At 41.5% G+C, this 14,135-nt stretch overlaps 1 protein-coding gene across 3 annotated transcripts in view; it reads right to left on the bottom strand.

The window, feature by feature from the left end:
- LOC137375351 (mucin-2-like) overlaps positions 1–14,135 on the bottom strand; it is a 59,244-nt gene that overhangs the window by 14,331 nt on the left and 30,778 nt on the right. For 2 of the 3 annotated variants that reach the window (XM_068042391.1, XM_068042390.1), the window contains exons 6-8: positions 12,669–12,875; positions 12,204–12,332; positions 3,185–3,391 (exon numbers count right to left, since the gene is read on the bottom strand). In XM_068042391.1, coding sequence (XP_067898492.1) covers positions 3,185–3,391; positions 12,204–12,332; positions 12,669–12,875 — 543 coding nt within the window. The remainder of the gene's footprint in view (positions 1–3,184; positions 3,392–12,203; positions 12,333–12,668; positions 12,876–14,135) is intronic. The other variant, XM_068042392.1, reaches the window with a different exon arrangement.

Here is a 14,135-nt window from a genome sequence, read left to right as displayed (position 1 = left end):
GAGAAATCAAGGGCCAGAATCAAACAGGGTCACAGTGAAAAATAGTGGGAAGGCGACAAGTAATGTTTAAAGAGAAGCCTTAAAGTTTTGTGCCTTAACGCGTGGAGAATTCGCAATAAAGTGAATGAATTAATTGTGCAAATAGATGTAAACGGGTATGATATAGTCGGGATTATGGAGACATGGCTGCAAGGTGACCAGGGATGGGAAATGAACATCCAGGGGTATTCAGTATTTAGGAAGGACAGACAAAAAACAAAAGGAGGTGGAGTTGCATTGCAGGTTAAAGAGGAAATTAACGCAATAGTGAGGAAAGTTATTAGCTGTGACGATGTGGAATCTGTATGGGTAGAGCTGAGAAACACTAAGGGGCAAAAAATGTTAGTGGGGATTGTATATAGACCCCCAAACTGTAGTGGTGACGTTGGGAATGGCATTAAACAGGAAATTAAAGATGCATGCGATAAAGGAACATCTGTAATTATGGGTGACTTTAATCTGCATATAGATTGCGCAAATCAAATTAGTCACAACACCGTAGAGGAGGAATTCTTGGAGTGTATATGGGATGGTTTTCTGGACAAATACGTTGAGGAACCTACTAGAGGACAAGCCTTCCTAGACTGGGTATTGTGTAATGAGAGAGGAACAATTGACAATCTGGTGGTGCGAGACCCCTTGGGGATGAACAACTATAAAATGATAGAATTCTTCATCAAGATGGAGAGTGACTTAGTTGATTCTGAGACTAGGGTCCTGAATCTTCGTAAGGGAAACTACGAAGGTATGTGGCACAAGTTGGCTATGACGGATTGGGAAACGTTACTTAAAGGGATGATGGTGGATAGGCAATGGCAAACATTTAAAGAGCGCATGGATGAACTACAACAATTGTTTATCCCTGTCTGGCACAGAAGTAAAATGGGAAAGGTAGCTAAACCATGGCTTACAAGGGAAATTAGAGATAGCATTAGATCGAAGGAAGAGGCATATAAATTTGCCAGAAAAAACAACAGACCTGAGGATTGGGAGCAGTTTAGAATTCAGCAAAGGAGAACCAAGGGATTGATTAAGAAGGGGAAAATAGAGTACGAGAACAAGCTTGTGGGGAACACAAAAACTGACTGTAAAAGTTTCGAGAGGTATGTGAAGAGAAAAAGATTGGTGAAGACAAATGTAGGTCCCTTACAGTCAGAAACAGGGGAATTTATCATGGGGAACAAAGAAATGGCTGACCAACTAAATGCATACTTTGGTTCTATCTTCACATAGAATGCTGGGGAACACAGGGCTTAGTGAGAGGGAGGAACAGAAGGAAATCAGTATTAGTTGAGAAATGGTGTTGGGGAAATTGATGGGATTGAAGGCCGATAAATCGCCAGGGCCTGTTGGTATGCATCCCAGAGTACTTAAGGAAGTGGCCCCAGAAATAGTGGTTGCATTGGTGGTCATCTTCCAAGATTCTTATAGACTCTGGAACGTTCCTACAGATTGGATGGTAGCTAATGTAACCCCACTATTTAAAAAGGGAGGTAGAGAGAAAGCAGGGAATTATAGACCAGTCAGCCTGACGTCGGTAGTGGGGAAAATTCTAGAGTCCATTATCAAAGATTTAATAGCAGAGCACTTACAGAACAGTGATAGAATCAGGCAGAGTCAGCATGGATTTACAAAAGGGAAATCATGCTTGACAAATCTACTAGAATTCTTCAACAATATAACTAGTAGAGTTGATGAGGGGGAGCCAGTGGATGTGGTTTATTTGGACTTTCAGAAGGCTTTCGACAAAGTCCCACATGGGATTGGGGGTAGTGTATTGTGATGGATAGAAAATTGGTTGGCAGACAGGAAACAAAGAGTAGGGATAAATGGGTCTTTTTCCAAATGGAAGGTAGTGACTAGTGGGGTACTGCAGGGATCGGGGTCCTAGATGAGGGAACTAAATTTAATATCTCCAAATATGCAGATGACACAAAACTGGGTGGGAGGGTGAGTTGTGAGGAGGATGCAGAGAGGCTTCAGCTGATTTGAACAAGTTGAGTGAGTGGGCAGATGCAGTGTAATGTGGATAAATGTTAGGTTATCCACTTTGGTAGCAAAAACAGGAAGGCAGGAAGGTAGATTATTATCTGAATGGCTATAAACTGAGAGAGGGAAATATGCAGCGAGACCTGGGTGTTCTCATATGCCAGTCGCTGAAGGTAAGCATGCAGGTGCAACAGGCGGTAAAAAAGGCAAATGGTATGTTGGCCTTCATAGCGAGAGGATTCGCGTACAGGAGCAGGGATGTTTTGCTGCAATTATACAGGGCCTTGGTGAGGCCACACTTGGAATATTGGTGTGCAGTTTTGGTCTCCTTATCTGAGGAAGCATGTTTTTGCGATAGAGGGAGTGCAGCGAAGGTTTGCCAGACTGATTCCTGGGATGGCGGGACTGACGTATGAGGAGAGATTGAGTCGGTTAGGATTAAATTTGCTGGAGTTCAGAAGATTGAGGGGGATCTCATAGAAACCCATAAAATTCTAACACGACTTGACAGGGTAGATGCAGGAAGAATGTACCCGAAGGTGGGGGAGTCCAGAACCAGGGGTCATAGTCTCAGGATACAAGATAAACCTTTCAGGACTGTGATGAGGAGAAATTTTGTCACCCAGAGAGTGGTGAGCCTGTGGAATTGGCTACCACAGAAAGCAGTTGAGGCCAAAACATTGTATGTTTTCAAGAAGGAGTTAGATATAGCTCTTGGGTCTAAAGGGATCAAAGGGTATGGGGCGAAAGCGGGAACAGAGTATTGAGTTGGATGATCAGCCATGATCATAATGAATGGCAGAGCAGGCTCGAAGGGCCGAATGGCCTACTCCTGCTCCTATTTTCCATGTTTCTATGTTTCTATGAAAGAAAAGGCATACAATGCTGTGAGGATTCATGGTAGGCCAGAAGACGGGAAATATTTTAGAAACCAGCAATGGAGGGTTAACAAAAAGAGAGAGAAATTAGAAGATGAAAGCAAGTGAACAAGAAATATAAAAACAGACAGTATGAGCCGATACAAGTATTCCATCTGTGATTATAATGCAACAAAATATAACTATTTTTTAATTCTGTCAGAAACACTGGGGTGAGTTGCATTATTTGCAGCACAATCAGTATGAAATAGCTATTAAAGATAAGGTCTATTCCTCACTATTTCCGGTTGCTGAGGGACTGACAGTAGTAGTTGAGATTGTTGTTGTGGATTCAGTTATTAATGGTCGAGTGAAGTTCTCTTTAGTTGTTGGTTCTATTGTGCTTGTTGCTCCTGAAGTGTTTGTATTGATTGGTGTTGCAGTTGTTAATTGTATAGATGTGGATGTCCCAGCAAGAGTAGTTGTAGTAGGAACCGTTGCAGTGGCTGTGTAAACAAAATTAAAATTCAGCCTTAGAATGTAAGATGTGACTCAATATTACTTGTTCTATTTAAATTACATAATGAAACATTTGAGTAATATAACATTGCAATGTCCAACCATGATATCTTTCTATACTTATATCGCCAAATGTTGTCACTCCAGTTGTGGTTATAAAGCAACAAATAATAACCGGTTTCCATTTCAGCCATAACATCCAAGAGAAGGATGCACCATCCGCGGCTAACTAAGGAAGTTAAGGATGGTATCAAATTGAAAGAAAAGGCATACAATGCTGTGAAGATTAGTGGTAGGCCAGAGCACTGGAAATGTTTTAGAAAGCAGCAAAGGATGATTAGAAAAAAAAAGAGGGAGAAATTAGATGATGAGAGCAAGCTAGCAAGAAATATAAAAACAGACAGTAAGAGCTCCTAAAAGTAAATAAGAAGGAAGAGAGTAAACCAAGGAAATGTTGGTCCCTTAAAGGATGAGACAGCAGAATAACGGGAAACAAGGAAACAGCAGAGAATTTGAACAAGTATTTTGTATCTGTCTTCACGGAAGAAGACACAAAAAATACAATAATGGAGACTAGGGAGATGGCAGATGAATTAAACAGGTATTTTGTATCAGTCTTCACTATAGAGGATACAAGTAACATCCCAGAAATAGCTGTAAATCAGGAAATGGAATGGAGGGAGGAACTCAAAAAAATTACAATCACAGCACAGTGGCGCAGTGGTTAGCACCGCAGCCTCACAGCTCCAGTGACCCGGGTTCAATTCTGGGTACTGCCTGTGTGGAGTTTGCAAGTTCTCCCTGTGTCTGCGTGGGTTTCCTCCGGGTGCTCCGGTTTCCTCCCACATGCCAAAGACTTGCAGGTTGATAGGTAAATTGGCCATTAGCAATTGCCCCTAGTATAGGTAGGTGGTAGGGAAATATAGGGACAGGTGGGGATGTGGTAGGAATATGGAATTAGTGTAGGATTAGTATAAATGGGTGGTTGATGGTCGGCACAGACTCGGTGGGCCGAAGGGCCTGTTTCAGTGCTGTATCTCTAAACTAAACCAAGGAAGTGGTACTGAGCAAATTGTTGGAACTGTGGGCTGACAAGTCTCCAGGTCCTGATGGATTTCATCCGAGTGTCTTAAAAGAAGTGGCCAGTGAGATAGTTGACACTTTGGTTTTAATTTTCCAAAATTCCCGATATTTGGGGAAGGTTCCATTAAAATGGAAAATAGTGAATGTAACTTCTTTTGTTCAAAAAGGGAGGGGGACAGAAAGTTGGAAACTACAGGCCAGTTAGCTTAACATCTGTCTTAGGGAAAATTTTAGAAGCTATTATTAAAGACTGTTGGAGCAGGGCACTTAGAAAAAATCAAGGTGATCAGGGAGAGTCAACATGATTTTGTGAACGGGAAATCATGTTTAACCAATTTATTGGAGTTCTTTGAAGAAGTAACATGTGCTGTGGATAAACGGGAACCGGTGGATGTACTGCACTTAGATTTCCAGAAGGCACCACATCAAAGGTTATTGCGAGAAACAAAAGCTCATGGTGTAGGGGGTAATATATTGGTATGGATAGAAAATTGGTTAGCTAACAGGAAACAGAGCGTAGGCATAAATGGATCATTTTCTGCTTGACAAAATGTAACGAGTGGTGTGCCACAGGGATCAGTACTGGGATCTCAACTTTTTACAATTTATATAAATGATTTGGATGAAGGGAGTGAAGGTATGGTTGCTAAATTTGCTGATGACACAAAGATAGGTAGGAACATAAGTTGAGAAGAGGACATAAGGGGGCTACAAAGGGATATAGATAGGTTAAATGAGTGGGCAAAGGTCTGGCAAGTGGAGTATAATGTGGAAAATTTGCAATTGTCAATTTTAGCAGGAGGAATGAAAAAGAAGCATATTATCTAAATGGTAAGAGATTGCAGCTCTGAGATGCAGAGGGATCTGGGCATCCACGTGCATGAATCGCAAAAGGTTAGTATGCAGGTGCAACAATTAATTAGGAAATCTAATAGAATGTTATTGTTTATTGCAAGGGGAATTGAATACAAAAGTAGGGAGGATATGTTTCAGTTATACAGGGCATTGGTGAGACCACATCTGGAGTACTGTATATAGTATTGGTCTCCTTATTTAAGGATGTAAATGCATTGGAAGCAGTTCAGAGAAGGTTTACTAGACTAATACCTGGAATGGGAAGGTTGTCTTGCGAGGAAAGGTTGGACAAGGTAGGCTTGTATCTGATGGAGTTTAGAAAAGTAGGAGGTGACTTGATTGAAACATATCCGGTCCTGAGGGGTCTTGACAGGGTGGATGTGGAAAGGATGTTTCCTCTTGTGGGAGAATCTAGAACTAGGGGTCACTGTTTAAAAATAAAGGGTCACCCATTTAAGACAGAGATGTGGAGATAATTTTTCTCTCAGAGGGTCGTGAATGTTTGGAACTCGCTTCCTCAAAAGACAGTGGAAGCAGAGTCTTTGAATATTTTTAAGGCAGAGGTAGAAAGATTCTTGATAAGCAAGGTTATTGGGGGTAGGCGGGAATGTGGAGTTGACATCGCAATCAGACCTGTCATGATTTTGAATGGTGGAGTAGGCATAGAGGGGCCGAGTGGCCTACTCCTGTTCCTAATTCATATGTTTTTATGTTCGTATCCCAAGAATAGTAGAAAATCAGGGGCAAAATGGAGGGAGGAACTTTAAACAATCATTATCACTCGAGAAATGTTCTACGAGAACTAATAGGACTAAAGGCTAACAAGTCCCCTTGACCTGATGGCCTGCATTCTAGGATCTCAAAAGGAGTTATGGGGAGGTTGTGGTGTAGTGGTATATCACTAGCCTAGTAATCCTGAAGCCTAGGTTAATGTTCTGGGGACTTGGGTTCAAATCTCATCATGGCAGGTGGTGAAATTGGAATTCAATTAATAAATCTGGAATTAAAAGCTAGTCTAATGGTGACTGTGAAACCATTGTTGTAAAAACCCATTTGGTTCAATAATCCCCTTTAGGGGAAGGAAATCTGCTGTTTTGGTCTGGCCTACATGTGACTCCAGACCTACCACAATGTGGTTGACTCTTAACTGCTCTCTGAAATAGCCTAGCAAGCCACTCAGTTCAAGGGCAATTAGGGATGGGCAACAAATGCTGGCCTGCTAGTCATGCCCACATCCCATGAAAGAATTTTTAAAAAGTGGCTGCAGTGATAGTGCATGCTTTGGTTGTAATGTTCCAAAATTCACTACATTCTGGGAATATCCCAGTGGTTTAGACAACTGCAAACATAATACCTCGATTCAAGAAAGAAGTGGGACAGAAAGCAGGAAACTATAGGTCAATTAGCGTAGCACCTGTCATTAGGAAAATACTGGAATCCATTATTAAGGAAGTAGTAACAGGACATTTAGAAAATCATAATGCAGTCAAGCAGAATAACATGGTTTTGTGAACGGAACTTCGTGTTTGACATAGGAACATTGCAAGATCATCTGGAGTAGGCCATTCAACTAGAGAAAATTGCCCTTGATTTTCTTGGAATATGAACATACAAATTAGGAACAAGAGTAGGCCACTCGGCCCCTCTGTGCTTACTCCGCCATTCAAAATCATGGCTGATCTGATTGTGTCATCAACTCCACATTCCCGGCTACTGCCGATAACCTTTCACCCCCTTGCTTATCAAGAATCTATCTACCCCTGCCTTAAAAATATTCAAAGATTCTGCTTCCACCGCCTTTTGAGGAAGAGAGTTCCAAACACTCACGACCCTCTAAGAGAAAACATTTCTGATCTTTTACCTCAATGCCATTTTTCCGTACTCTACACCCATGCCTTGATATCTTTAAGAGCTAGAAATCTATCAATCTCTGTCTTGAATATACTCAATGTCAGAGCCTACCCAGCCCTTTGAGGTTGAGAATTCCAAAGACTCACCACCCTCTGTGTGATAACATTCCTCCTCATCTCAGTCCTAAATGGCCTACCTCTTATCCTGAGACTGTGTCCCCTGGTTCTAGACCGCCCCCCCAGCTAGGGGAAACATCCTTCCTGCATCTACTCTGTCGAGCCCTGTAAGAATTTTGTATGCCTCAATGAGATCTTCTAAACAACATTCTTCTTTGTCAGATATGGTTTTACTTTCATAAATCCATGTTGGCTCTACTCAATCCTACCATTATTTTCTAAGTGACCAGTTATCACATTCTTTATAATTGATTCTAGCATTTTCCGTACTACTGATGTCAAGCTAACAGGTCTGTAGTTCCCCGTTTTCTCTCTCCCTCCTTTCTTAAATACTGGGTTACATTTGCTACCTTCCAAACTGCAAGAACTATTCCAGAATCTATAGAACTTTGGAAGGTGACCACCAATACATCTATCTCTTTCAACACTCTGGGATGTAGATCATCAGGTCCAGGGGATTTATTTACTTCCAGTCTTATTAATTTCTCCAGTACTTTTTTTTACTAATACTAATTTCTTTAAGTTCCCCATTCTCGCTAGTCCCTTGGTTCGCTAGTATTCCTTGGAGGTCTTTTATATCTTCCTCCATGAAGACAGCCACAAGCATTTGTTTAGTTTCTCTTCCATTTCCTTATTCCCCGTTATACATTCTCTTGTGTCTGCCTGCAGTTGGCCCACATTTGCCTTTGCTAATCTTTTCCTTTTTACATAGAATCTTTGACAGTCCATTTTTATGTTTCTTGCTAGTTTACTTTCATATTCTACTTTCTCTTTCTTTATCGGTTTCTGGGTTCTCCTTGGCTGAATTCTAAAATACTCCCAATCCTCAGGCTTACTACTTTTTTGGCAACTTTATAAGCATCTTCCTTTGATCTAACATAATTTTTAACTTCTCTTGTTAGCCATGGTTGGATCACCATTCCTGCTAGGTTTTATGTGCCTCAAAGGAATGTAATTTTGTTGTCAACCATGTATTAACTCTTTAAATGCTATCCATTGCCTGTCTTCCATCATACCATTTAATGTAGTTTCCTAATCTACCACAACCAATTTGCCCCTCATACCGTCATAGTTTTCTTTGTTTAGGTTTGAGAACCTAGTTTTGGATTGAACTACATCACCTTCAAATTTAATGTAAAATTCTATCATATTGTCCCTTGAGGTTCCTCGACATTAATTATTAGTACTTAGCCCTTTCTCATTGCACAATTCTAGATCTAAAATAGACCGTTCTCTAGTTGGTTCCTCAACATACTGTTCTAGAAAAGCATTTTATATATATTCCAGGAATTTGTCCTCTACATCATTAGTTAATTAGGTTTACCCAATCTGTATTTAGATTGAAGTCACCCATGATTACTGTATTACCCTTGTTACATGCACCTCTAATATCCTGATTTATACCCTGCCCTATTTATTACCTGATTATTTGTTACCTTAATTTATACTGTGAGCAACAAGTTTTTTAGAGATCTTTAAGGACAGAGAACAGGGTGGATACAGGGGAACCAGTACATGGAGTGCATTTGGATTTCCAAAAGGCATTTGGTAAGGTGCCATACAAATCATTATTGAACAAGATTAGAGCTCATAGTTTTGGGGGTAATATATTCGCATGGATAGGGAAGTGGCTAACTATTGGGAAAAAGAGTGGAATAAACGTGTAATTTTTAGGTTGGCAAACTGTAACTAGTGGAGCACCACAGGGATCAGCACTGGGCCTCAACTATTTACAATCTATATTACTGACTTGGATGAAGGGATTGAGTGTGTAGTAGCCATATTTGCTGATGGTACAGAGATAGGTAGGAAAACCAGTTGTGATGACACAAAGGGCTGTATTTTGTAAGCCCACCACCAAAATCGGCGGAGGGCTTACATGCCAAATGCAAAAGCACCGCCACAATTCCAAATACGGTAGCTCATTTAAATAGCTGGTGCGGGCTGCCCCCCCCCCCCACCCCCCCCCCACCCCCCCCCCCCGATCACATGGAGGAGCCAGGCTGTCCTACCCCAGCCACAGTGTCAGCTGCCTGTGCATGGTTAGTCCTACCAGCATATTTAAATATTTAAAGAAAGATTTAATTACATTTAAAAAATACATTTCTTTTGTTCCTCTCCCCACCCCCCCCCCCGATAACAGTTAATTTAATTATTTGCCCTTTCCTCCCAAAAAACACTTACCTTTACCATTTGACCTCCCCCCCCAAACTGCACAACCTTTAAACGATAACCCTTACCACCGTCCCCTAAACCCATGATGTTTATTTGACCCTGTTCCCCTCCACCCGCACTGATAAACTTACCTCCTCCCCCCTCCCCACCAGTGTCGTGCCTTGTTTGCACGGACGGGGATCCGAAGGTGCGGGTGTGCCGGCCGCCGGGCCGAAGATCACAGCGGGCCATGAAGATTAATGGCAAGTATTTGTAAATCTATTTATTAATTTGCAAATGTGGATCATGGTCCCGTCGCCGAGTGGCAGGTGGGAGCGGGGAGTGGGGGAGGGGGGGTGGTTCTTGGCCATGGTGCCTCATCGCTGCCAGGAGAATCGGGCCGGGCCCTGCCAGCATTGAGATCCGTGGCGGGCCTCATCCAGAGCCATCTGCAGGCCTCCCCCGCAACAGATCCCTATGTTGAGAGCTCCTTAAAATCCAGCCCAAAGAGACTGTAAAAGGATACAGATAGGGTTAAGTGAGTGGGCAAAAATTTGGCAGAAGGAGTATAATATGGGAAATTGTGAGGTTGTCCACTTTGGCTGGAAGAATAGAAAAGCAGAATATTATTTAAATGGAGAGAGACTGCATAATGCTACTGTACAGAAGGATCACGGTGTCCTCGTACATGAGTCGCAAAAAGTTAACATGCAGGTACAACAAGTAATTAGGAAGGCAAATGGAATGTTGCCATTTATTGCAAGGGGGATGGAGTATAAAAGTAGGGATGTCTTGCTACAACTGTACAGGGTGTTGATGAGACCACAACTGGACTACAGCATATAGTTTTGATCTGCTTATTTAAGGATGGTTATACTTGCATTGGAGGCAATTCAAAGAAGGTTGACTAGGTAGATTTCTGAGATGAAAGGGTTGTCTTTGAGGAAAGGTTGAGCAGTTTGGCCTATGCTCATTGGAGTTTGGAAGAATGAGAGGTGCTCTTATTGAAACATGTATAAGATTCTTAGGGGTTTTGACAGGATAGATACTGAGAGGATGTTTCCCCTTGTGAGGCAATCTCGAAGTAGGGGGCACAGTTTAAAAATAAGGAGTCTCCCATTTAAGATGGAGATGAGGAGAAATTGCTTTTCTTAGAGGGTTGTGAATATGTGGAATTCTCTATACCAGAGAGCAGCGGAGGCTGGGCCATTGAACATATTCAAGGCTGAGTTAGACACATTTTTGATCGATAAGAGAGTAAAGGATACGGGTGCAGGCAAAAAAGTGGAATTAAGGCCACAATCAGATCAGCCATGATCTTATTGAATGGCATAGCAGGCTTGAGTGGCCAAATAGCCTACTGCTGCTCCTATTTCTTATGTTGGAAATAGTCAGCTGGTCAGGCAGCATCAGTGGGGAGAGTTAATGTTTCAGGTCAGTGACCTTTCATCAGAACTGGCAAAGGTTAGAAGGGGGTGGGGGTAGGTAGGGAAGACAACAAAAGGCAAGATGTGTGAAAGGGCAGAAGGCAGGAGAGATTAAATACCAAAGCTGTCCTGGGACAAAGGCAAAGAGTGTGATAATGCTTGTGGTAAAAGACAAAGCATTAGTCCACAGAGTGTTAATAGCAGAATAATGAGCAGCTCTGTCTACATGAAAAACAGGCACATGGTTTAAAAATAAAATTAAATTCAGACCGCAAGGCTGTAGAGTGCCTAATCAAAAGATCAGGTGCTGCTTCTCGAGCTTGCGTTGATGTTCACAGGAACAATGGAGCAGGCCACGGACAGAGATGTCGGCATGAGAGCAGGGTGGTGTGTTGAAATGGCAAGCAACCAGAAGCTCGGGGTCATGCTTTCAGACTGAGCGGAGGTGTTCCGCAAAGCAGTCATCCAATCTGCGTTTATTGGGTGACTGCTTTGCAGAATACCTCATCTCAGTCCGAAAGCATGACCCCAAGTTTCTGGTCACTTGCCATTTCAACACACCACGCCACAACCCCGCGCTCATGCCCACATCTCTGTATTTGGCCTGCTCAATTGCTCCTCCTCCTGCTCCTCCATTGAACATCAACACAAGTTCAAGGATCAGCACCTGATCATTCGATTAAGCACTCTACAGCCTTGCGGACTGAACATTGAGTTCAATAATTTCGGAGCATGACTGGCCTTTTTTCTACATTTTTATATTTTTTAAATTTGATTTAATTTTATTTTATTTTTAAACCATGTGCCTGTTTTTCATGCAGACAGAGCTGCTCAGTATTCTGCTATTAACACTCTCTCTGGCCTAATGCTTTGTCTTTCAGCACAAGCATTAACACACTCTTTGCCTTTGTCCCTGGACAGCTTTGTTATTTAATCTCTCCTGCCTTCTGCCCTTTCACACACCTTGCCTTTTGCTCTCTTCCCCACCAACCCCCACCTCCCCCACTTCACTTGCTTAAAACCTAATTATTTTCTAACCTTTGCCAGTTCGAATGAAAGAAAACAGACCTGAAACGTTAACTCTGCTTCTCTCTCCACAGATGCAACCTGACCTGTTGATTATTTCCAGCACTTTCTGTTTTTATTTCCGATTTCCAGCATCTACAGTATTTTGCTGTTATCCTACTTCTTATGTTCTTTTTTTCATCACCATCAAAATGAAACAGCTGTAAAAGAAAAGGTCTGATCCTCACTACTTCCTGTTGAAGTTGATGTCATCCCTATTGTTGTTGTGGATTCACTTGTTGATGGCTGAGTGGATCTCTCTGCAGTTGTTGGTTCTGGTGTATGTGTTGGTGTTGAAGTGGCTGGAAAGATTGGTGCTGTAGTTGTTGATTGTGCAGGTGTAGAAGGTGTCACAGCAGGAATAGTTGATGTAGTTGTGCAAAAAAAAAGATCAAAATTCAACCTTAACATGGGACATAATCTAACTTGTTCTACTTCAATGACATGACCTTAAATCTGAGAAATATAATATTGCAATTTCCAATCAAGGTGTCTTTCTATACTTAAGTTGTTTAATGGTGTCACTCCATCTGTGATTATAATTCAACAAAATATAACCATTTTTTTATTCTGTCAGAAACTCTGGGGTGAGTTGCATTATTTGCACCACCATCAGTATGAAATAGCTGTTAAAGATAAGGTCTACTCCTTACTATTTCCAGTTGCTGAGGGACTGACAGTAATAGTTGAGATTGTTGTTGTGGATTCAGTTATTAATGGTTGAATGGAGATAACTTGAGTTGTTGGTTCTGTTGTGCTTGTTGCTGCTGAAGTGTTTGTAATGATCGGTGTTGTAGTTGTTGATTGTATGGATGTGGATGTCCCAGCAGGAGTAGTTGTAGTCGGAACAGTTGATGTGGCTGTGTAAACAAAATTAAAATTCAGTCTTGGAATGTAAGATGAGACTCAATCTTATTTGTTCTATTTAAATTACATCATGTAACATTTGAGTAATATAACATTGCAATGTCCAACCATGATATCTTTCTGGACTTATATTGTGAAATGTGGTCACTCCAGTTGTGATTATAAAGCAAGAAAATAGAACAGTTTTTAATTCTGTCATAAACTCTATGGGAAGGATGCACCATCTGTGGCTAAGTAAGCAAGTTAAGGATGGTAAAATATTGAAAGAAAAGGCGTACAATGTTGTGAAGATTAGTGGTAGGCCAGAAGATTAGAAATAATTTAGAAACCAACAAAGGAGGACTTAAAAAAAAAGAGGGAGAAATTAGTTCAGGAGAGCAAGCTGGCAAGAAATATAGAAACGGACAGTAAGAGCTTCTTCAAGTATATAAAAAGGAAGAGTGTAGCTCAAGTAAACATTGGCCACGTACAGGATGAGACTGCGGAATTAATAATGGGAAACAGGAAATAGCAGAGACTTTGAACAAATATTTTGTATCTGTCTTCACAGAAGAATACACAAAAAATATCCCAAGAATAGTAAACAAATCACGGGCAAAAGGGAGGGAGGAACTTAAAGCAATCACTACCAGCAGAGAAAAAGAACTAGGAAAACTAATGGGACCAAAGCCTATGAATGTCCCTGGACCTGATGTCCTGCATCCTAGGGTATCAAAAGAAGTGACTGCAGAGATAGTGCATGCATTGGTTGTAATCTCCCAAAATTCCCTAGATTCTGGGAAGGTCCCAGCAGATTGGAAAACTGTAAATGTAACACCTCAGTTCAAGAACGGAGGGAGACAGAAAGCAGGAAACTATAGGCCACTTAGCGTAGCACCTGTCATTGGGAAAATGCTGGAAGCCATTATTAAGGAAGTAGTAGCAGGACATTTAGAAAATCATAATGCAGTCAAGCAGAATAACATGGTTTTGTGAATGGAAAATCAGGTTTTACATTGGAATATAGGAACATTGGAGCATTAGAACATAGGAAATAGGAGCAGGTGTAGGCCATTTGACCCTTCGAGCCTGCTACACCATTCAACTAGATCAAGGCTGATCTTTTACCTCAATGCCATTTTCCCGCACTATCCCCATATCCCTTGATGTCTTTAAGATCTAGAACTCGAACGATCTCGGTCTTGAATATACTCAATGACGAAGCCTCCACAGGCCTCTGTGGTAGAGCATTCCAAAGCCTCACCACACTCTGA

This window comes from Heterodontus francisci, chromosome 11, assembly GCF_036365525.1.
Source record: "Heterodontus francisci isolate sHetFra1 chromosome 11, sHetFra1.hap1, whole genome shotgun sequence".
Lineage (NCBI taxonomy): Eukaryota > Metazoa > Chordata > Chondrichthyes > Heterodontiformes > Heterodontidae > Heterodontus > Heterodontus francisci.
The sequence above is the reverse complement of the archived record's forward strand: the minus strand, read 5'-3'. Positions and strand labels throughout refer to the sequence as shown.